The sequence below is a fragment of the Malaclemys terrapin genome, chromosome 24 (assembly GCF_027887155.1).
Source record: "Malaclemys terrapin pileata isolate rMalTer1 chromosome 24, rMalTer1.hap1, whole genome shotgun sequence".
NCBI classification, from domain to species: domain Eukaryota; kingdom Metazoa; phylum Chordata; order Testudines; family Emydidae; genus Malaclemys; species Malaclemys terrapin.
In genome coordinates, this window is record NC_071528.1 from 3,222,625 (window position 1) to 3,244,731 (window position 22,107).

Below are 22,107 nucleotides of genomic sequence, written 5' to 3' on the forward strand. Positions count from 1 at the left end.
TTTCTCTTCTGCAGCTATCAGATAGTCAAACCCCCACGTACACACCCATCCACCCTGCAGCAAGGAAGAAACATGGGGTGCTGATACTGCCTGCACATCTGCTGTCACACTAGTCACACCAAAAAATTCTTCAGCAGTTACCACTGCAGGTCTCTTTAGTGACCCTGGCCTGAAAGGGCAGCAATAGTTACCCTCCTTCAACTAGAATAAAGAGATAAAGGACATTAATTCAATGCAGACAAAGTGCAAATCACAAGTAAACTGACAGATTTTTGCAAGGTTATACTGTACCTCTTTGACTGATCCTGTTATTTCTCCAAGCTTCTTTTTAATCACTTCAGAGGTCTTAACTGTTTCAGATTCAATAGTTTTCTGCAGCACAAGCAAAAATTTTATGTTAACAGGAACCAATGCAGCAGTCAGAATTATAACCACATGAGGATTGTATAGCACTGCATCAATACAGTCCAGCATACAGCACTCTTTGGGTGACATACTACTGTAAGACAGAAGAACAGCCCCAGTTAAACTCTGTCCTCAATAGGATCCATGGACTCTTCTAACTATCTGAAGTGAAAGGAACAGAAATGGGGATCAGTCACATGGAAAATAAGAATATAATGTTCTATTTTTAGACGTTTAAAATTTGTGCCCAAATCAATGCCGTGTAAACCAATAGCTGCCTTAAATATGAAAGAGAGATAATGAAGGAGGCAAACAAGGTTAAGTGGTGTAAGGGCTTCAAACGGAATAGGAGAAAGGATCTAACAGCCAACCAGTTACAAGTAACTTGAGAGCCCTGAGGTCCCATAACAACCAGATTCAGGAGAGAGAGGCAATGGCAGACCGTAGTGTGAGGGCTGTGGCGGAGGTTCACAACTATGGCCATCAGCATTGTGAAGCGATCCCCCAGAAGGAAAGCCCACATTGCAACTGAGTCGAGTTGCACCCCAATGAAGTTGATTGTCAGCATAGGTATAAGCAGAGATTTCTCTTCAATGATGCAGACACCCAAAGAGGTCAGGAGAGCATGAAGGGTAAGGATGGCAGAGGAAAGCTCGTCAGGATAGCGCAACAAGAAGCCAGTCACCTAGGTAGGGGTATACCTACTAGCCGAGACGGCTGCCACCACAGCGAAGACCTTCGTGAAGACTCTCACAGCTGTGGCGTCGCCGAAAGTCAGGACTCAGAATTAGTAGTGGTGCTCTCCCACCTGGAATTGGGAGAAATTTCTGGTGGGCCGGGTGGATGTCTACATGTTCATGTCAAGAGCCACGAACTCGACCGCGATGGATACCACTGAGGGAAAAAATGGTTACTAACCTTTCTGTAACTGTGGCTCTTCGAGATGTGTTGTTCATGCCCATCCCACATTAGGTGTGCGTGCGCACCATGGGCACCATAGCTGGAAATTTTTCCATTAGTGGTATCCGTCAGGGGGGTTCCAGCACTCTCTGATGCTGCGCGCTCATGCGCTGGTATTAGGGGCACAACCAGCCCTGCACCCTCTCAGTTCCTTCTTGCTGGCTAACTCCAACAGGGGGCAGGAGAATGGGTCATGGAATGGACACAAGCAACACGTCTCAAAGAACAGTTACAGAAAGTAACTGTTTTTCTTCAAGTGATTGCTCATGGCCATTCAACATTAGGTGACTCACAAGCGGTACCCAAGGAGGTCGGCTCGGAGTTCATGGACATGAGGATTGCAACACTGCTCATCTGAAATCATTTCTAGCTTGCTGGGTGATGGTGCAGTGGGCAGAGAAGGTATGCACTGACGGCCAGGTAGCAGCCCTGCAGATGTCTTGGATTGGGACCTGGCTAGAAACGCTGTTGACAATGCCTGTGCTTTTGAGGTACAGGTAGACCTGAACACCTCGCCATCTGAGGAAAGACGCTACCACTGCCATGCATTTCGTGAAAACCCTAGGTGCTGATGACAGACCAAAGGGGGGGATGGTGAACTGGTAATGGGTCTGGTTTACGATAAATCTGAGGAACCTCCTGTGGCCTCAAAAGATGGAGATGTGAAAAATAGGAGTCTTTTAAGTCGAGGGTGGGATTCAGGGAGGGAATGATGGAGCCAAGGGAACCCATGCAGAACCTCAGTTTCTTGAGATAGTTGTTGAGGCAACACAGGTCCAGGATGGACCCACGACCCCCTTTGGCCTTCGAGATTAGGAAATATTGGGTGTAAAACCCCTTCCCTCTTAGGTTCTGAGGCACCTCGTACACTGCCCCTACCTGCAGCAGAGCTAGCACCTGAAGACGGAGGGGGGGTGGGAGGAGGGATGGAAGAAAACTGAAGGGTGTAACCTTCCTCCACCATACTCAGCACCCAGCAATCCAAGGTTATGAGGGACCACACTGGGCTGAAGTGGGAGAGTCGGTCTGAAAACAAAATGTGGGAACTAATAAGGCCCTTGGGTGCATCTTCAAAAGTTCTCTTTGGGCCTCCCAGGTCTGAGAGAGACCCTGGTGGTGCGGTTGAGGTGACAGGGAGCAGTTGTCTAGGCTTGTAACCCCTGCTCCGTTTCTTGAACAGGTCCTGTTGAATCATAGAATATCAGGGTTGGAAGGGACCTCAGGAGATCATCTAGTCCAATCCCCTGCTCAAAGCAGGACTAATCCTCAGACAGATTTTTGTCCCAGATCCCTAAACAGCCCCCTCAAGGATTGAACTCACAACCCTGGGTTTAGCAGGCCAATGCTCAAACCACTGAACTATCCCTCCCCAGGCAGTGTGGCCGAGAAGCAGGCCGGTTGCTGCAGCCTAAAATGCTTCCTCGGACGGTGAGTAGAGGCCCAGGAATTTGGGGTGGCCCCGGAGTCCTTCACATGCAGCTTTGTGTCTGTTTGCTCCGAGAAGAGGGCAGTACCCTTGAATGTGAGATCCTGGATGGTCTGTTAGACCTCAGGTGGAAATCCCGAGGATTGAAGCCAGGAGCATCGCCTCATGACCACTGCAGAAGTCATTGTTCTGGCCGCTACATCAGCTCCATCCAGGGCCGCTTAGAGTGAGGCCCTGGCTACAATTTTCCCTTCCTCTATCAAAGCGGAAAACTCTTGCCTGAAGTCCTGAAGCAGCAAATCTTTAAACTTTGCCATGGAGTCCCAAATATTGTAATCATACCTCCCCAATAAGGCTCGTTAGTTGGAAATACAAAGCCATAACGCCCTTGAGGGACAGAGCAACCTTTGACTGGGCTGCCGCAGCCAAAACATCAATGAGACTACGTGAGGACTCCTTAAATACCTCACCTCCAGACCCAGGTAAGGCGCATAGAGCCGGGGGCAGAACTGCTGGAGCTGCTGCTTGCGACACGGGGCTGTGGGCTGAATGGCGTCATTATTGGGGAGTGGCACGCTTGATGGTCCCCAAGGGTGGAGGATGTCCAAGAGCTAGTTTTGCTGGTCCTGAACCTCCTCCAGCGATATGCCATGGTCTGCTGCCACCCTCTGTAACATGTCTTGGTATTGCCTTCGATCATCAGGGGGAGATAGGGATGAGCACCTCATCCGGTGATGAGGAACCAGCTCTACATCTGCATCTTCCTCAGAGCCCAACAGTGAAGGAGCTTGGGCCGAGTGGTATGAGGCTTGGGAGGATGGGTATCGCTGGCGATATGGGTCCCAGAATGCCCAGTGTGGCTAACGGGTCGGGACCTGGGGGTGTGGCAAGCCCAAGAGGTACCGGAGCCCAACTGTTGCTGCTGGGCCATAAGCTGGAGGATAAGGCAGCCAGGGATACAAGTCCGAGCTGTGCCTGAACAAAGGGGAGAAGGAGGGCTCCAGCTCAGAAAAGTATTCCTAGACTGAAGATGGCTCGGATAGTGATGGAACAAACAGAGTGGGCCAGCCACACTGCAGAGTCAGCAGGGGCGGTCCGGAAGGAGCAGGAGCAGTTGTCCTCCAGAGTAGGAACCTCGCAGGTGAGTGGGGAACCTGAGAGAAGCGGAGAAGGCCGGTAAGGTATCTCCAATTCCTCTGGCAAGAGAAGGGGCTCCTCACAACCAGGAGTCTGGGGAGTGCCCTTGGAGATGCCGGAAGACCAAGGCAGGGTCCATGAGGCCAGCTGGACCAAAGGACGTGGAGGTGGCAGCAGGACAGATGGTGTATGCTCCAGGGACTGCTCCAACAGGGTCGGTACCAGGGTGACCAGCTGTACCGCTGGATCCTTCTTGTGCTTTGCTTTACTCTCGATGCGAAGAAGCTTGGGTGCTGGTGCCACAGTGTCTGGGCATGACATCTCACCTGACCCGGCTCAGGGAGGAAATGCTGCACTTAGAAGTAGTCCTTAACAGGGACTTGCTCCTACGCCCATGACAGTGCTTCCTACCCTCACATCTGGATTTCTCCTTGACCGCTATATCCAGGGCGTGAGAAGTGCTGGAAGAAGCGCTCACCACCAGTGATAGACACTGCACAGATGGTTACAGATCCGAGTGGGTGCACAGTTTCATGGCTTCCCCCATCCAGTATTTTCGGAAGCAGAGCTTCTGCACTTCCCGAGTCTAGGATGGGAAAGACTTGCAAATCATGCAACGAGTGATGATGTGAGACTCCACAAGGCAGTAAAGATGCCACTGGTGCTTGTTGCTCATGGAGAATGAGCATGGGAAAGAATCAGTTTTTAAACCCTGGAACACACGGCATAGACCCCAGCGGGGCAGAGGGAGCGAACCCCAGTTGGGGCAGACTAACATTAATTTCTATATACAACTAGCTATCTACAAAAAAAAAAAAACAAGAACTATACACAAATGGAGCAGGTCACTCTCTTAGCTAAAAGACTAAGAGCAGGAAGGAACAGAGGTTCTAGCCATGCAGCAGTTAGATCAGTGGTTCCCAAACTTTTAACAACCTGTGAACCCCTTTCACTAAAATGTCAAGTCTCGCGAACCCCCTCATAAAAATGAATATTTCCAGGGATTTTCTCCTTTACCTGAGTATAAATTATAAAAGCAGTGATCTTGGAAATATAAAGTTTGTTTTTATGACATGCTTATTACACACTATTTATGATTAATTATTAGTTATTACAGTATTTTTATTACATTATGAAAATTCACTTTTGCAGCTTGTATCACTTTGAATAAGCCTGTTATAAGACAAGGCTCCTACGTTTCATCACGAGTATCAGATGTGAAACAGCATGAAGGCATTTAAGAAGCCAACTCAAAGAGTTCCTCCTACACAAACATTCAGGTCTTGAGCAGTCCAGGCAAACAAGGCACGTTACAACAAAGCTTAAAATTGTTCATAATAATTTTAAAAACAATATTAACTCCCTATTTAATTTTAAAAACAGCACAAAATATCCACCTCCCTTTCCATTTCTTATAAGGAGTCTTGAAGTTTAAATCTCCTCAGTGGGATAGCTATGCTTGCTTTGATCTGCTTAGATCTTGGAAGTCCAGGGGCTTCGGGCTGCTGGCCCCGGGCTATCCAGGATTCCTAGGGACAGCTCTGACAGCCATTACAGAATTTTTCCCCCCCAAGAACCCCCCGTAAAATTTCACGAACCCCAGTTTGGGAACCACTGAGTTAGAGGGAACAGGAGGCGTCGACATGTACGGCTCCTAGCTAACCTCGGCTAGGAGCACAAGGGGACGCATGACACACATGCAGGTCAATAGACACTGCTAGGAAAACCATCTGGCTCCAGCACATGACACACATGTACACCCGTATTTGGAATACATATAGGGACCATCACTCGAAGAAGAAAAATGTTAAGAGACAATAATATAAATGTGAAGCAATTCAAGATTATTATTAATTCCCACTTCCCTGGTTCCTTCACTGTACTGAATCTGGCCACTGAAAGAATGTTCAATGCTGTCATAACAGACTTCAGTTCCTCATTAGTGCAATGAAAGCACTTTCTCTCTAGTAAAGTTGTTTTATAATGCATTAAGAATGTGATTATGTCTAATCAATACAATAAAAGTGAAAAAGCCTTAATTGGATCTCCATGTCTATAGATAAGTGACTTTTTACCTGCTTATTATTTATAATTTCTATTAAAATGTCTGTTGGAAAGAAATTCCACCAAACCTGTAGAAATACTTAACTCTCTACACTAGTTCATTGCACCTACTAGTGTTTCCATCAGTCAGTCCAGACCTTTCCTGAATACAGCAAACACAACAGCTCATTTGCACAGAAGCTTAGGTTACAATACTCTAAATTGTAATAGACTACTGACTGGCCAATGAAGGTGTGGACAACGAAATAATTCATGATGAAGACTTACATATTTCCTCCTTGCTTCCTGGAGCGCATCAGATTCTTCTAGCTTTTTAGCTTCATCCCGGAATTTTTTAATATTTTCTTTCATCTCTTTATTTTTTGCTAATTCCTGTTTGAGGTTGTCCACAAAACCTGATATAAAGCCTTTTCTGCCTTGTGAAGAATAGTATCTAGACTAAAAAAAATAATTATTAGCATCTGTACAATCTAAAGAGACATTAAGTATCATAGCCAGGTAGATTTACACTTCATGTCTGCCATGCAAAAGGATGTGCAAATTAGTCATCTTGAGGATGGCCAAAATACCATGGCCAAGGAACACTGTGCCTTCAGAATAGCAATGAAATCTCACATGCACTGCACAGAGCACTAGAGGTAAATGTACACTCAAGTAAAGAAATTACTCCCTCAAGTGGTAAAGGAGTCACACTGTTCTGACTGAGCTGCTAGGTTTCAATAACCAGCCAATTTCTTCTGTTGAGGACCTCTGCTTTTGGTGGCTGCACACACGACTGGAGCCTCACTACTGGATTTTATCAACTGGGCTCATTGCTGGCAATCAAATATATGGAGGGAAAGCTGGTATCTTACAAATCCAAAAAAAAAAAAAAAAAAAAAAAAAAAAAAAAAAAAAAAAAAAAAAAATTGTCACATCTTTGAAAGCCACACTGAAGTCAACAACCTGGGGTGGCCACTTGTCAGAAGCATATCAGTTTCTAGTAGACCCCAATACTCTTATCATTACTAAAACATACTTTCAGTCTAATGCATGCATAAAACCCTGCCCATCAACATACCTGCTGTAGCTCTAAAACTGGCATGCCCAATCTATAAACAATGCCACTAGGGAGTACTGGAGCTGGGCATCTTCCATATATAAGCCTTGTGCCACTGACAAGGCATTTCTGCAAACAGAAACAAAGAACAAACACATTTTAGCAAAGAATAAAGAAATAATTAAACCTGCTTGGGTCACTCTCAGTGCCCAAAAAGCCAGTGGAAAAAGGGAAGTAAAGAACACAGCAAAAAGGGGCATTTCTGGCTAACCTTTGTGGAACAGAAGCTCGGAGCTATACCGGAACTTCTCACTCACCAGAGCTTGGATACATAGAACAAACCAGCGCATTGCAACTTTATTATGAATGAAAGCACTGCCGCATCCCTATCACTCACTTGTAGAAAACATGAGGGTCAGACTGTAAGCTATACCCAATATGGGTGGGCCTATTTGTCATTATTTTGGGAATTGGGTGGATACAGTACTGCTCTAAGTGCCACCCACCATCCCAGAGTAGCTAGATGTTTCTGCTATTATTAGCAGTTAAAAGCTCATGTGCAATTTAGTTTGCCATCTGTAATCTTCAGAGCTAACATCCATATGGGATGAACAGGGAAGTTCACACCTCAGAATAACTTTTTCTATTTGCAAACTCAGTCACTACTTGTTTAAGTGATATTTGGAACATTTCTTTGCAATTTATAGGGCTAGAAACATTTTTTTTAAAGAAAAACTAATTGTTTCTGCTGAAATGCAGTGGGACAGCCTATTACTGCTTGCAGCTTCAGTCCTACACCCACCACTCCTGGGGAAATTCTGTGCCACTGCGCAAATGCAGAATAAATGGCCTCTGCAAAATTTTTTTTCCCTACAGTAGAACTGATTCTGATGGGAAGATGTAGGGAAGCAACCAGAGGGGTCACATTGCAATAACACCTTTTGCCCACCATGGCCTGATGTGGCACCAGAAGAGAGAGCAGCTGGCTCATGGGCCCGAGCATCCAGCCGTGGAGAGGGAGGGGGCAGAGGATGCCTTCCTCACAGCGCACTGCCTGTGGGGCCAGATGAGGAGGAATGGGGGATGGACATAGTAGGGCACATGAGGCTGCTGGGGGATATCACAGAATGGAGTTCAGAAGGCTAGTGGGGGGACAGACTGGGGTGAGGGCCACATGGGAGTGGGGGTGCAGGGCCACATGGGGACAGAAGGGTGGAGGTGTAGGGCCACATGGAGACGGGGGCAGCTATGCCTGGCTCAGTGTGGGTGCAGGGCCACATGGAGATGGGGGGGCAGAGGTACGCGGACACACGAGGAGAGGGGCAGATGTGCCTAACTGAATGGGAAAAGCTAGGGGTCAGCCAGGGTCTGTATGGCGGAGGCTCCCCATCTCCCTAACAATACCTCTCCCAAAAACTTGTTCCATATATTTCTCCTACCCACACCCAACAGCCCTGCAAGTTAACTCCCAGGCCACTGCCCGGCAATAACTTCCCTCTCCCTCAGCTCCTCCGTTACCCTGACTCCCCGAAGCCTTTGCACTGCTTCTGAAGAGTGTGGGAAATAAGTTTCTGTATTGTAGTTTAAATGAATTATTACTCAAAGATCTGTATTAATATTTCCAGTAAGGAATCTATTTGTCGAAAAACATTTCCTGAATCTTTTTTGTTGTCTGTATTGTTACAGACATACTTGCTGACAGGTATTTTGAAATAAATTGCCAAAATAACTGAAACTGGCATGGTTATATCGTGTTATTTTAACAAATAAAATATGCACAATTTTAAAATCTTGTATACAGTATTTTTAATATTTTGGTGCAAAATTCCGCCAGGAGTAATTCCCTTCTTAGACAGACACATGCCAAATTCCTGATTTCAGATACCAGCCTGTCCCCCTGCTGACATGTGAGAAGGAGCCTTCTACAGCTTTATGCTAGTGGCAGGGAGACAAGGCAGCCTGACCACACGGAACAAAATATTTTGAGCAGCAATGAACTTGGGGTGGAGGAAACAACAACATGCTTTCTATTCGGAGATTTCACAGCAGTTAAACAAGCCACATTATCTCTACTTCATTCAAATACAGAATAGTGAGAGTCTGTCAGAGCCTGGAACGGAACCCATGTCTCCTGACTCCCAGCACCAGAGTCTCAATACAGTAAGCCTGGGGGAAGACAGGGTCAAGCACTGTCTCCTACCCAAAAGGAAGGATGAGGCCCCCATGAGATAAGTAGTGAGGCCAGGAACAACATCCCACCTCTTTGAGCTCTCTGTTGGTGGAGGCCAGGAACAAACACCTCTTGCTTCCTGAGTTACAGGGAATGGAAGAGAAGCACTTGAAGTATAAATACAGCACATTCCTAGCCCACATAATTAACCCTTTAATTCCGTCATTCCATTTAAGCTGCACACCGGAATCAGCTCAGAGATCAGCATATTGCAAAGCTCTCTCCATGCTATGATTCCCATCCCTGAGCCAACCTTCTTTCCCAAACACCAAGGCATGCTCCTTCACACTCAGCCAGCACAAAGCTGTAGCTTCTCCCCAGACCAGCCAGAAGCTCTTAAGGAGCCCCTACCTGCTCAATTTTCACAGCCAATACTGCTTCTCCACATGACTGCCTCTCTAGAACCAAGTATCAGAGGGGTAGCCGTGTTAGTCTGAATCTGTAAAAAGCAACAGAGGGTCCTGTGGCACCTTTAAGACTAACAGAAGTATTGGGAGCATAAGCTTTCGTGGGTAAGAACCTCACTTCTTCAGATGCAAGTAATGGAAATCTCCAGAGGCAGGTATAAATCAGTATGGAGATAACGAGGTTAGTTCAATCAGGGAGGGTGAGGTGTTCTGCTAGCAGTTGAGGTGTGAACACCAAGGAGTCCTCCTGAGGGTCGAAATGACAGTCTGGACCTATACATAGAACGCTTCCGCCGACATGCAAAGGCAGAAATTTTGGAAAAACAACATTGCTTGCCTCATAACCTAAGTCATGCAGAACGCAATGCCATCCACAGCCTCAGAAACCACCCTGACATTATCATCAAACAGGCTGATAAAGGAGGTGCTGTTGTCATCATGAACAGGTCTGACTACCAGAAGGAGGCTGCCAGACAACTCTCCAATACCAAATTCTACAGGCCGCTTTCCTCAGATCCCACTGAGGAATACACTAAGAATCTGCACCATCTACTCAGGACACTCCTTATACTAACACAGGAACAAATCAACATACCCTTAGAGCTCCAACGGGGGTTATTCTATCTACTACCTAAGATCCACAAACCTGGAAATCCTGGACACCCCATCATCTCGGGCATTGGCACTCTCACTGAAGGACTGTCTGGATATGTGGACTCCCTACTCAGACCCTATGCCACCAGCACTCCCAGCTATCTCCGTGATACCACAGATTTCCTGAGAAAACTACAATGCATTGGTGACCTCCCAGAAAATACCATCCTAGCCACCATGGATGTAGAGGCTCTCTACACAAACATCCCACACACAGATGGAATACAAGCTGTCAGGAACAGTATCCCTGATGATGACACAGCACAACTTATTGCTGAGCTCTGTGACTTTATCTTCACGCACAATTACTTTAAATTTGGTGACAATATATACCTCCAGACCAGTGGCACCCGCATAGCCCCACAATATGCAACATTTTTATGGCTGACCTGGAACAACGCTTCCTCAGCTCTCGTCCACTCATGCCCCTTCTCTACCTACGCTATATTGATGACATCATCATCATCTGGACCCATGGAAAGGAGACCCTGGAAGAATTCCACCATGATTTCAACAGCTTCCACCCCACCATCAACCTCAGCCTGGACCAATCTACATGGGAGGTCCACTTCCTAGACACCACCGTACAAATAAGCAATGGCCACATTAACACCACCCTATACCGAAAACCCACCGACCGCTACGCCTACCTTCACGCCTCCAGCTTCCACCCCGGTCACACCACACGATCCATCGTCTACAGCCAAGCACCAAGGTACAATCGCATCTGCTCCATCCCCTCAGACAGAGACCAACACCTACAAGATCTTCACCAAGCATTCTCAAAACTACGATACCCACACAAGGAAATAAAGAAACAAATCAACAGAGCCAGACGTGTACCCAGAAGCCTCCTGCTACAAGACAGGCCCAAAAAAGAAACCAACAGAACTCCACTGGCCATCACCTACAATCCTCAGCTTAAACCTCTCCAACGCATCATCAATGATCTACAACCCATCCTGGACAATGATCCCTCACTTTCACAGACCTTGGGAGGCAGGCCAGTCCTCGCCCATAGACAACCTGCCAACCTTAAGCATATTCTCACCAGCAACCACGCACCGCACCATAACAACTCTAACTCAGGAACCAACCCATGCAACAAACCTCAATGCCAACTCTGCCCACATATCTACACCAGCAACACCATCACAGGACCTAACCAGATCAGCTACAACATCACTGGCTCATTCACCTGCACATCCACCAATGTTATATATGCCATCATATGCCAGCAATGCCCCTCTGCTATGTACATTGGCCAAACTAGACAGTCACTACGCAAGAGGATAAATGGACACAAGTCAGATATCAGGAATGGCAATATACAAAAACCTGTAGGAGAACACTTCAACCTCCCTGACCACACAATAGCAGATGTAAAGGTAGCCATCTTACAGCAAAAAAACCTCAGGACCAGACTCCAAAGAGAAACTGCTGAGCTCCAGTTTATTTGCAAATCTGACACCATCAGATCAGGATTAAACACAGACTGTGAATGGCTATCCAACTACAGAAGCAGTTTCTCCTCCCTTGGTGTTCGCACCTCAACTGCTAGCAGAGCACCTCACCCTCCCTGATTGAACTAACCTCATTATCTCCATACTGATTTATACCTGCCTCTGGAGATTTCCATTACTTGCATCTGAAGAAGTGAGGTTCTTACCCACGAAAGCTTATGCTCCCAATACTTCTGTTAGTCTTAAAGGTGCCACAGGACCCTGTTGTTTTTCTCTAGAACCACTCCACCAAATCACTATGCCCATGCTAAGCCAGACTCCTTTCAGTTAACACAACTCTAATAGACTTTATGGATGGGGAATGTTTGATCTTGCCCTCAAGACTTGTAGTAGGGGACCTCAAAGGCTCTGGGCTCCCATCTTTTCACCAGGCTCATAAATGCTCAAGATCTGTCTTGAGCAGCCTGATTGTTTTCCCTTGCTGCCGCTGCTGCTATGAAGGAGCCTCATCCCAAATATCACCAGCTGAAGGCAAGGCTTATTCCTGAGAAAGGGTACTCCATAACTCCCCAAAAATATCTGTTACAAAGATCCTTGTAACAAGGTGACTGACAATTAGTTTCCATATTTGCAACGAGACATCATCTTTCAACTCAGAACCCTGCTATTTACTTTTTCTATCCAAGCTCAAGAGGACACCTAAAGAAACTGAGAAATAATACATTTAACCCTGATAAAAGGAAATAATTTTCTATGTCTTCTGCCTATGAAACTCACTGCCATAAGATATCACTGAAGAGCCCAGCAGGTTTTAAAAAGCATTAGATATTTATATGGATAATGGAAACATCCACAGTTACATTAAATAGAGGAGATATAAAACTTTATTCTTCAGGGCCTAAGCCAGTGACTCTCAAACTTTTGTACTGGTGACCCCTTTCACATAGCAAGACTCTGAGTGCACTTTTTAATATATTTAACACAATTATAGATGCTGGAGACAAAGCAGGGTTTGGGGTGGAGGCTAACAGCTCACAACCCCCCCATGTAATAACTTTGCGACCCCCTGAGGGGTCCTGACCCCCAGTTTGAGAACCCCTGGCCTAAGCCAACCACAAAAAGCTTGAAGCTAAGAAAAATCTTCCCCTATATGGGCAAGTTATCCCACTGCTGTCCTTAACAAGGTTTCTTGAACTTTCTTCTGAAGCAGATGGTACTGGAAACTGTCTAAGGCCTGGTCTACATTAGCAAATTAATTCAGTTAAAGTATGTCGCCCAGGGGTATGAATACTCCACACCCCTGAGCAGAGTAGTTAAACCGACCTAACCCCCAATGTAGACAGTGCTAGGTTGACAGAAGACTTCTTCACTTGATTTAGCTACCGCCTCTGGAGGAGAAGGATTACCTACGCAGAAGGAAAAATCCCTCCAGTCGGTGTAGGTAGGGTCTAATAATAATAATAATATATGGAAATATCCTATCTCCTAGAACTGAAAGGGACCCTGAAAGATCATAGAGACCAGCCCCCTGCCTTCACTAGCAGGACCAAGTACTGATTTTGCCCCAGATCCCTAAGTGGCCCCCTCAAGGACTGAACTCACAACCCTGGGTTTAGCAGGCCAATGCTTAATCCACTGAGCTATCCCTGCCCCTATACAGAATTGGCACTGCTACAGAGGTGCAGCTGTGCCACTGTGGCATTTCAGGTGTAGAGACACCCTGAGACAACCTGGCTACTGTACTATATGACCCATTGGGCTCATCTGAAACAGGGTGAAAAGTCCAATCAGCTCTTTGTATCTGGGGTCACCAAAAGAGTCTCTTGAATGCAATTTCAAACGCCCCAGAGCAATTTGATAAAAGAAACTTATTTGTTTCATTCATTCATTAACTAGCTGAACACAGGAAAAGCCTCACATTTGGAATGTAACATTTTTATCAAAGGTCATCAAAAATCAGTCTAACAACACGAAAAGTGATATTAATTTCTTCCATGAGATGACACGTGTACACAGCAACCCATTTGGAGAAATAAAGGTAAACCGAGGCAGCCGGTTATATTTATTGGATGACAGCCAAGAATGCTGAGGCAGGTGAAGCAGGGCCACCCAGAGCACAGTGCTGAGCCACTGGGACTGTGACAGCCTCTGACCTTCGCCTCCCCAGAGGAGTCAGGCCGAGCCCAGCCGCTCTGGGGGAAAACACCCTCCGAGCAGAACAGCGCCTCCCCCGCTCCGCTCTGGAGAAACCAGACCTGGAGGTTTTCAGCTCAGCCCCTGCAGCTGGTCTCAGCGCCAAGGGCACCGCCGGGGACTCGGGGCTTCTTGTTCCCGCCTCTGTCTCCTGCCCTCGGGACCCGCCGCCCCCCGACGCGCAGGACAGGCCCCGCCGCACGAATCCCGCCTCCAGCGCGGGCCGCTGCCGGGGACTGGGGCGAGTTACAGCCACTACTGGCCTCCGCCGCCTCCCGAGGGCCCGGCCCGAGGCACGAGCCGGACAGCCCTGCGAGGAGACCCCGGGGCAGCGCCCCGGCCCGCTCCGCTCGCTCAATCCCCGGCCCGGCCCCTCGGTCAGCCCCCCCCCGGCCCGGCCCGCTCCCCTCCCTCAACCCCCTCCCCCGGCCCGGCCCGCTCCCCTCCCTCAACCCCCTCCCCCGGCCCGGCCCGCTCCCCTCCCTCAACCCCCTCCCCCGGCCCGGCCCGCTCCCCTCCCCCGGCCCGGCCCGCTCCCCCGGCCCGGCCCGCTCCCCTCCCCCGGCCCGCTCCCCTTCCTCGGCCCGGCCCGCTCCCCTTCCTCAACCCCCTCCCCCGGCCCGGCCCGCTCCCCTCGGTCAGCCCCCCCCCCGGCCCGGCCCGCTCCCCTCCCTCAACCCCCTCCCCCGGCCCGGCCCGCTCCCCTCCCTCAACCCCCTCCCCCGGCCCGGCCCGCTCCCCTCCCCCGGCCCGCTCCCCTTCCTCGGCCCGGCCCGCTCCCCTCCCTCAACCCCCTCCCCCGGCCCGGCCCGCTCCCCTCGGTCAGCCCCCTCCCCCGGCCCGCTCCCCTCCCCCGGTCAGCCCCCCCCCCCCGGCCCGGCCCGCTCCGCTCCCCTCGGTCAGCCCCCCCCCCCCGGCCCGCTCCCCTTCCTCAACCCCCTCCCCCGGCCCGGCCCGCTCCCCTCCCCCGGCCCGCTCCCCTTCCTCGGCCCGGCCCGCTCCCCTCGGTCAGCCCCCCCCCCGGCCCGGCCCGCTCCCCTCGGTCAGCCCCCTCCCCCGGCCCGGCCCGGCCCGCTCCCCTCGGTCAGCCCCCCCCCCGCCCCCGGCCCGGCCCGCTCCCCTCGGTCAGCCCCCCCCCCGGCCCGGCCCGCTCCCCTTCCTCAACCCCCTCCCCCGGCCCGGCCCGGCCCGCTCCCCTCGGTCAGCCCCCCCCCGGCCCGCTCAATCCCTGGCCCGGCCCCTAGGTCAGCCCCCTCCCCCGGCCCGGCCCGCTCCCCTCGCTCAACCCCCGGCCCGGCCCGCTCCACTCAACCCCCTCCCCCGGCCTGGACCGCCCCGACCCACTCCCCTCGCTCGCCGCCCCCGGCCTGGCCCGGACCGCTCCGCTCACCCGGCAACCCCAGGCCGCCGCCGCCATCTTGGGAGCGAAGCGTGTGTGAGACCTGCCCGCCGCGCCGCGTGATGGCGTCACCCGCTCGCGCCGGGGGGCGGGGCGCAAGAGGCCGCTCCAGAGCCGGTGGAATCTTGTGGCAGCGAGTTCCACAGGCTGCCGAAGGCGGGCGGGGGAGCTAAGGGCCCGGCCTAGGCATGCAGAGCAGCTGGTAGCGCCCCGATTTTATAGGGACAGTCCCGACTTTTGGGTCTTTTTCTTATATAGGCTCCTATTACCCCCCCACCCCCTGTCATGATTTTTCACATTTGCTCTCTGGTCAACCTAACCCCAGGGCTGGGGCCCACTTACTGCAGGGATAGGTGGGCCCGGAACCGGTCCAGGGTCCCGCACACAAACCGCAGGAATGCAGCATGGTAAGGAATTAATCAACCTTAACTCTGCCTCCTTGAGCACATGCAGCATGGTAAGGGCTGTGCAGCAGAACCTCAGCGGTCCCGACACCTCGGGAATGGAGGGTGTTCAGAGCTCTGAACAAAACATTACAGTGATTCTTTCAAAAGTTTCAGAGTAGCAGCTGTGTTAGTCTGTATCCGCAAAAAGAACAAGCGTACTTGTGGCACCTTAGAGACTAACACATTTATTAGAGCATAAGCTTTTGTGGACTACAGCCCACTTCTTCAGATGCATATAGAGCATACGAAAGCTTATGCTCTAATAAATGTGTTAGTCTCTAAGGTGCCACAAGGACTCCTGTTCTTTCAAAAGTTTATAACAGAACATTGAGTTCATACAGCTTTGAAGCTTTACTATGCAGAAGAAAAATGCTGCTTCCCTTTATTTTGTTAGTAGTTTCTGTTTAACACAGTCCCCTTTTTTTTTCCCGTCTCTGCTGCTGTCTCGCTGTGCACTTCCGGTTCCAAAGGAGGTGTGTGGTTAACTGGTCAGTTCGGAACTCCGAGGTTCTACTGTAATTGTTCACATGCTAACTTTTCCACAGGATGCGTTCATTCAATGCACAGGACAGACGGTGCCCACTTCATGAGCTGTTATTAAATATTGTGTTTTCTCTTCTTCAGTATTTGGCCCCAGGCCTTAGGTACTGGACTTTGCTCTGAAGACACAATTATTAATTTCCTCTGTGGTGCTCATCACTATAATATCTAAGTGCTTTACCAACCTTAATTTCTTTTCACAACACCCCTGTCAGGTGAAGGGGTGGTATTATTCCCATTTTACAGATGGGAACTGAGGAACAGAGGTTATGGTCAAGTTTCCACTAATTCTGGGTGTTCAATTTGAGATACCTAGGACCTTTTTATTCAGAGTGCATATCATTTTATATGTTCAAAGCAGAGCTCCCCTTGACTTCAGTTATCGCTGTGAGCACTCAGCATGGCCAGAAAAACAGACTCCATGGTCTCAAGTCTGGCACCCAAAAAATGAGGACAACGCAATGAGTGACCACCTGTGACAAGTCTGGTGACTCGCCCAGCATCAGCTGCAGGGACAGAATCCAATTCTCCAGGGCAGCATTCATTTGACTTGACCAACCTTTCTCTTCCTGCAGTTTACTGCCTCCTGCGCTACACAAACCTGCTCCATCCCAAGAGCAGGTCCATTCTGTGCAATGAACGAGGCAGGGGCCCGATGGAAAAAATAGTGTGTGATCATGCATTTGCAGACTATACCATAATGCATGCACCAAGGGGGGCAAATTAAGGTTTCACAAGGAAAGGACAGTTACCTGTTCCGTAACTGGCGTTCTTCGAGATGTGTTGCTCAGGTGTATTCCGCTATAGGTGTGCGTGCTCACCACATGCACCGGTGCCGGAAGTTTTTCCCTTAGCAGTACCCGGACTGGGGGAGAACCGCTGCGACCCCTGGAGTGGCGCCTATATATCACACCATAAAGGGGGCTGCGTGCTCCCCCCACCCTCAGTTCCTTCTTGCCAGACAACTCCGACAGAGGGGAAGGAGGGCGGGACGTGGAATACACCTGAGCAACACATCTCGAAGAACGCCAGTTACGGAACAGGTAACTGTCCTTTCTTCTTCAAGTGGTTCCTCATGTGTATTCCACTATAGGTGACTCCAAGCTATACCTGATGGAGGTGGGTAGGAGTGTTAAGTGTTACCCGGGCGGAGCACCGCCCTACCAAACCCGGCGTCATCCCTCGTTTGGGAGATGATCGCATAATGCGAGGAGAAGGTGTGGACAGAGGAACACATAGCAGCCCTACGTATGTCCTGAATAGGGACATGAGCCACATAGGCCACTGACGAGGCCTGAGCTCTCATCGAATGAGCCTTCACTATAGGAGGCGGGGGCATCCCTGCCAGGTCGTAACACGTGCGAATGCACGAGGTGATCCAGTGGGAGATCCGCTGGATGGACACCAGTCGCCCCCTCATGTGCTCAGCCGATGCAATGAACAGCTGGGGGGACTTCCTAAAAGGCCTGGTTCTGTCTAAGTAAAAGGCCAGCGCTCTACGCACATCTAACATGTGCAGGCATCGTTCCTCATTGGAGGAATGGGGCTTCGGACAGAGGATCGGGAGGAAAATATCCTGATCCATGTGAAAAGCCGAGACTACCTTCGGCAAAAAGGCGGGGTGAGGGCGCAGCTGAACCTTGTCCTTGTGGAAGACCGTATACGGTGGTTCAGAGGTCAGGGCCCTGAACTCAGAGACCCGGCGGGCTGAGGTGATAGCCACTAAGAACGCCACTTTCGACGATAAGTGGGACCACGAACACGTGTCTAGAGGCTCGAAAGGAGGCCCTGTGAGGCATGAGAGCACTAGGTTCAGATCCCAGAGTGGGACCAGGGGTCTGGCGTAAGGAAATGCCTGATCTAATCCCCTTAGAAACCGGGATGTCATGTGATGTCAGAACACCAAAAAGCCTAGCATCGGGGGATGGAAAGCTGAGATGGCTGCTAGGTGTACCCTGATAGAGGAGGGCGCCAGCCCCTGGGTTCTAAGGGACAGGAGGTAATCGAGGACAAGCTGGATAGATACGGAAGAGGGAGAGGAATCTCTATCCCTCGCCCACATGGAGAACCGATACCATTTGGCTAGGTAGGTTCGATGCGTGGAGGGTTTCCTATTCTCCAGCAGGACCTGTCTCACATCCTCAGAACATCTCCCTTCCTCCTCATTCAACCACGGAGCAGCCACGCTGTCAAGTGGAGCGCGGCCAGGTTGGGGTTGAGGAGACGACCTTCCTCCTGGGAGAGGAGGTCCGGGCGGAGCAGCAGCCTACGAGGGGGGGGCCACCAAGAGTTGTAGTAGGGTCCTGTACCAATGCTGACAGACCCAGTCCAGGGCTATGAGGATAACCAGTGTGCCGTCTGACCTCACCTTCTGTAGGACTCTGCCTATCAGGGGGAAGGGCGGGAAGGAGTACAACAGGGGTCCCGACCATGGGAGTGGGCTATACAGAACTCCCACAGGAGCTGGGCTTCAAAAACGCCGTTTCCCTGGCCTCTTGGCGTTCAAGGGCCCAGGTCGTGGGGGTGCTCTCTGCCTCTTAGGTGGGGGCTCGTATCTTCCCCAAGCCGGAGGAACGGAGGTTTGAGGCCTGGTCTTGTCCTTGGAGGACGGGATATACAGGCCTAGCATCTGCAGGGTTGTACGGGAATCCTTCATCCCATGCAGACGTGTGTCCGTTTGTTCTGCAAACAGAGCCCTGCCGTCGAATGGCAGGTCCTGCATAATGGACTGGGACTCCACTGACAACCCCGAGAGCGAGAGCCATGACGCCCTTCGCACGGAGACGGCCGCAGCCATCGAACGGGCGGCTGTGTCCGCTGCATCCGAAGCCGCCTGGAGTGCCATCTTTGCCGCCGCCGCACCCTCGTCCACCAAGGCCTGGAACTCCTTCCTGTCCTTGTCTTTAAGGAGGGGTTCAAACTTGGGAAGTGACCCCCAGAGGTTAAAATCATAGCAGCTCAGTAGTGCCTGGTGGTTGGCCACTCTGAGCTGGAAACTCGCGGAGGAATAAACCTTTTTTCCAAAGGCATCGAGTCTCCGACCCTTGGGGGTGGGAGCGGGCTGGCCGTGCCGCTCACGGTGGTGAACAGACTCTACCACCAAAGAGTTCGGAGCTGGGTGGGTGTATAGGTACTCGTGTTCCTTCATGGGCACAAAATACTTTCTTTTGGCCTTCTTGGAAATGGGCCCCAGGGAGGCGGGGGTCTGCCAGAGGCCAGTGGTGATATTGGCCACCCCTTGATGCAGTGGAAGGGCCACACAACCTGGTGCCAAGGAGGTGAGGACATTAAACAAAGTGTCCGAGGGCTCCTCCATCTCCTCGGCCTGGAGCTGGAGGTTTGCTGCCACCCTCCTAAGCAGCTCCTGGTGCGCCTTAAAGTCCTCCTGAGATGCCGGAGGCGGCACCGCAACTGAATTGCCCAGTGCCGGGGAGGTAGGTGGCACAGTGCCTTCAGCGACCGGCAGCATCTGTGGCTCGAAGTCCGGGCCCTGGCCCGGGGTCGGTGCTGGTGGTTCGGCACCCGTGGCCCGATCATGGTGCCAGAGAGGTGACACCGAGTGGGCCTGAGAGGCTCCCGTCACGGAGTGGGCTCCTGGCTGTGCGGGTGCCTGAGGCCATGGTGTCCACTGGCACCATTGTCCTTGCCAGGGAACCGCCCGGCACTGAGACGTATAGGGGCCTGGCAGAGCCGGTTGCTCCTGTGGTGCGGAGCGGCCCGGGGAGGGATGGCTGCACGCCGATGCTGAAGTCCTGGACGAGTGCACGGTGCCGTATGAACGACTGGAGCGGTCTCTACCATGACATCTCCGGCCCCGAGACTTCGACCTGGATGATGAAGACAGGTAGATGTCAGAGGAGCTGTCTCTGGATTCCCTTCGGCGCCCGTGGCCATGGCGCCTCTGTGCGGGGACTCTCAGGACGCACTCTGAGTACGGTGTCTCTGGCGGCGGGCACTAGAGTACGAGCACCGGTGCCGACAGCGGCGATACCTGTTCCTCTCAGGCTGGCTCGAGGAGGAACGGCGTCGCCTCTTGTTACCTCCTCCACGGTCCCCGAGACCGGAGGAGTTACACTCGCTCACAGAAGACCCGGCTCACGGAGTAGAAGTGCGTCGTGGGCCTCGTCTCGGCCCTTCCACCCGGGAAGGCACCTCGACCTCCGATACCTCCGGGGAGGGCTGATGGGCACCCAAGGGCAGCTTCCCACGGAACCGGGTGCCCGACTGAGGTGGCGCTCCTGGCACCAGAAGGGCTAAGATGTCACGCGCGGCCTGGGCTGCCTCTGGCGTCAAAGGCATCCGCGCTTCTGTAGAGGTTCGCGCGGACGGGACTGGACTGTTCCGCTCAACCCGAGTTGGAGGTCTCGGTCCCGACAGGGATTGTGGGCTGCCCAACTCGGGTCTGGCCTCACCCCTCTCCTTCTCTCGGCACCACTGAGTCTTGCCCTGCTTCTTATTCGGGGAGCGGTGCCAACTCGTCAACGGTGCCTTGCTACGCACCCAAGACGCGGTGCCCGGCGCTGGGTCGGGTCGACGTGCTGGTGCTGGGGCCAATGCCGACTCCATTAGTAGGGCCCGGAGTCGGATCTTACGCTGTCTCTTCGTCTAGGGCTTGAAAGAGTGGCAAATCTTACAACGCTCACTAACGTGCCTCACCCAGACAGCGAAGACACTGAGAGTGAGGATCACTTCTGGGCATAGAGTTGCAACAAGAGTCGCACAACTTGAAGCCTGTGCCACGGGGCATGCCCCGAGCCAGGCAAGAACGAAAGAAAAGTTCACCGAACTGGATACTACTAAAGGCTATAAGCGCTGCACCCAAGGCTGGAACAAATTCCGACTACCTTCACTGGCAGCAAGAAGGAACTGAGGGTGCGGTCCCCTTTATGGCGCGATATACAGGTGGTGCTCCCCCAGTACGGGTACTGCTTAGGGAAAAACTTCTGGCACCGGTGCATGTGGCGAGCATGCACACCTGTAGTGGAATACACATGAGCAATCACTCGAAGAAGAACCCTAATTCTGACATTTCATAGCTTTTGAATACTTGACTTTGCAACACTAAACGTTTTTAATGTAGCTTTTTATGTGTAGTTTCTTACGTTTTTAAAAAAGCAAACTGAAAAACCAATTTCTATCATGTGACATGATACTGACACCCACAGGGTCCATCACCAGGGTTGGAACCCTTGGATCTACCACTTGAGCTAACATTGTAAATGATAACAGCAGGTTATCTTCTATGTGGACCAGCACAAGAGGATGAGACACTTTGTCGAAGGGTTTCACAGATATTTGCTGACGGCAGAGCAATGACTAGACTCAGGAAACTTGGATTCCATTCCCAGGTCTAGAGGGGAGTGTGCTCTAGTGGCCACAGACTCATCTGCCCATTTCCCCAAAGCTTGACCTCTTCTTCCCTCCAACCTGTCGTCCCCACGACCGACTCCTCATCCCAGTCCCATTCTCCTCACCTAGCCAGTCCCAGTCCCAACTCAAGTTTATCATCCCAATCTTACCCTCCAAGCTTGTCATATTTGGTTTTTTTTCTATTATACAGTTCAGCGTTTTGTAGTATTCTCTCATGCACCTTCTTACTCCTTTCTGCACAATTCCAACTTTTTCATTTCCTCATGACATGAACGTCTTTCCAGACCTCTAATCATTTTCCTTGCTCATCTCGACATCCTTATTTCCTTTTTCAGACAGTGTTTGATTTATATAATGGCATAACTTTTTCAGTA

General features: G+C 51.1%; 1 protein-coding gene across 3 annotated transcripts in view; it reads right to left on the reverse strand.

The window, feature by feature from the left end:
• TIMM44 (translocase of inner mitochondrial membrane 44) overlaps positions 1–15,441 on the reverse strand; it is a 60,393-nt gene extending 44,952 nt beyond the window's left edge. For 2 of the 3 annotated variants that reach the window (XM_054013571.1, XM_054013572.1), the window contains exons 1-4: positions 15,369–15,441; positions 7,053–7,160; positions 6,260–6,430; positions 292–372 (exon numbers count right to left, since the gene is read on the reverse strand). In XM_054013571.1, the coding sequence (XP_053869546.1) occupies positions 292–372; positions 6,260–6,430; positions 7,053–7,160; positions 15,369–15,395 (387 nt within the window). In that variant the 5' untranslated portion in view covers positions 15,396–15,441. Of the gene's footprint in view, positions 1–291; positions 373–6,259; positions 6,431–7,052; positions 7,161–14,040; positions 14,063–15,368 lie in introns of those variants that run through there. The other variant, XM_054013574.1, reaches the window with a different exon arrangement.
• Positions 15,442–22,107: the final 6,666 nt, after the last annotated feature.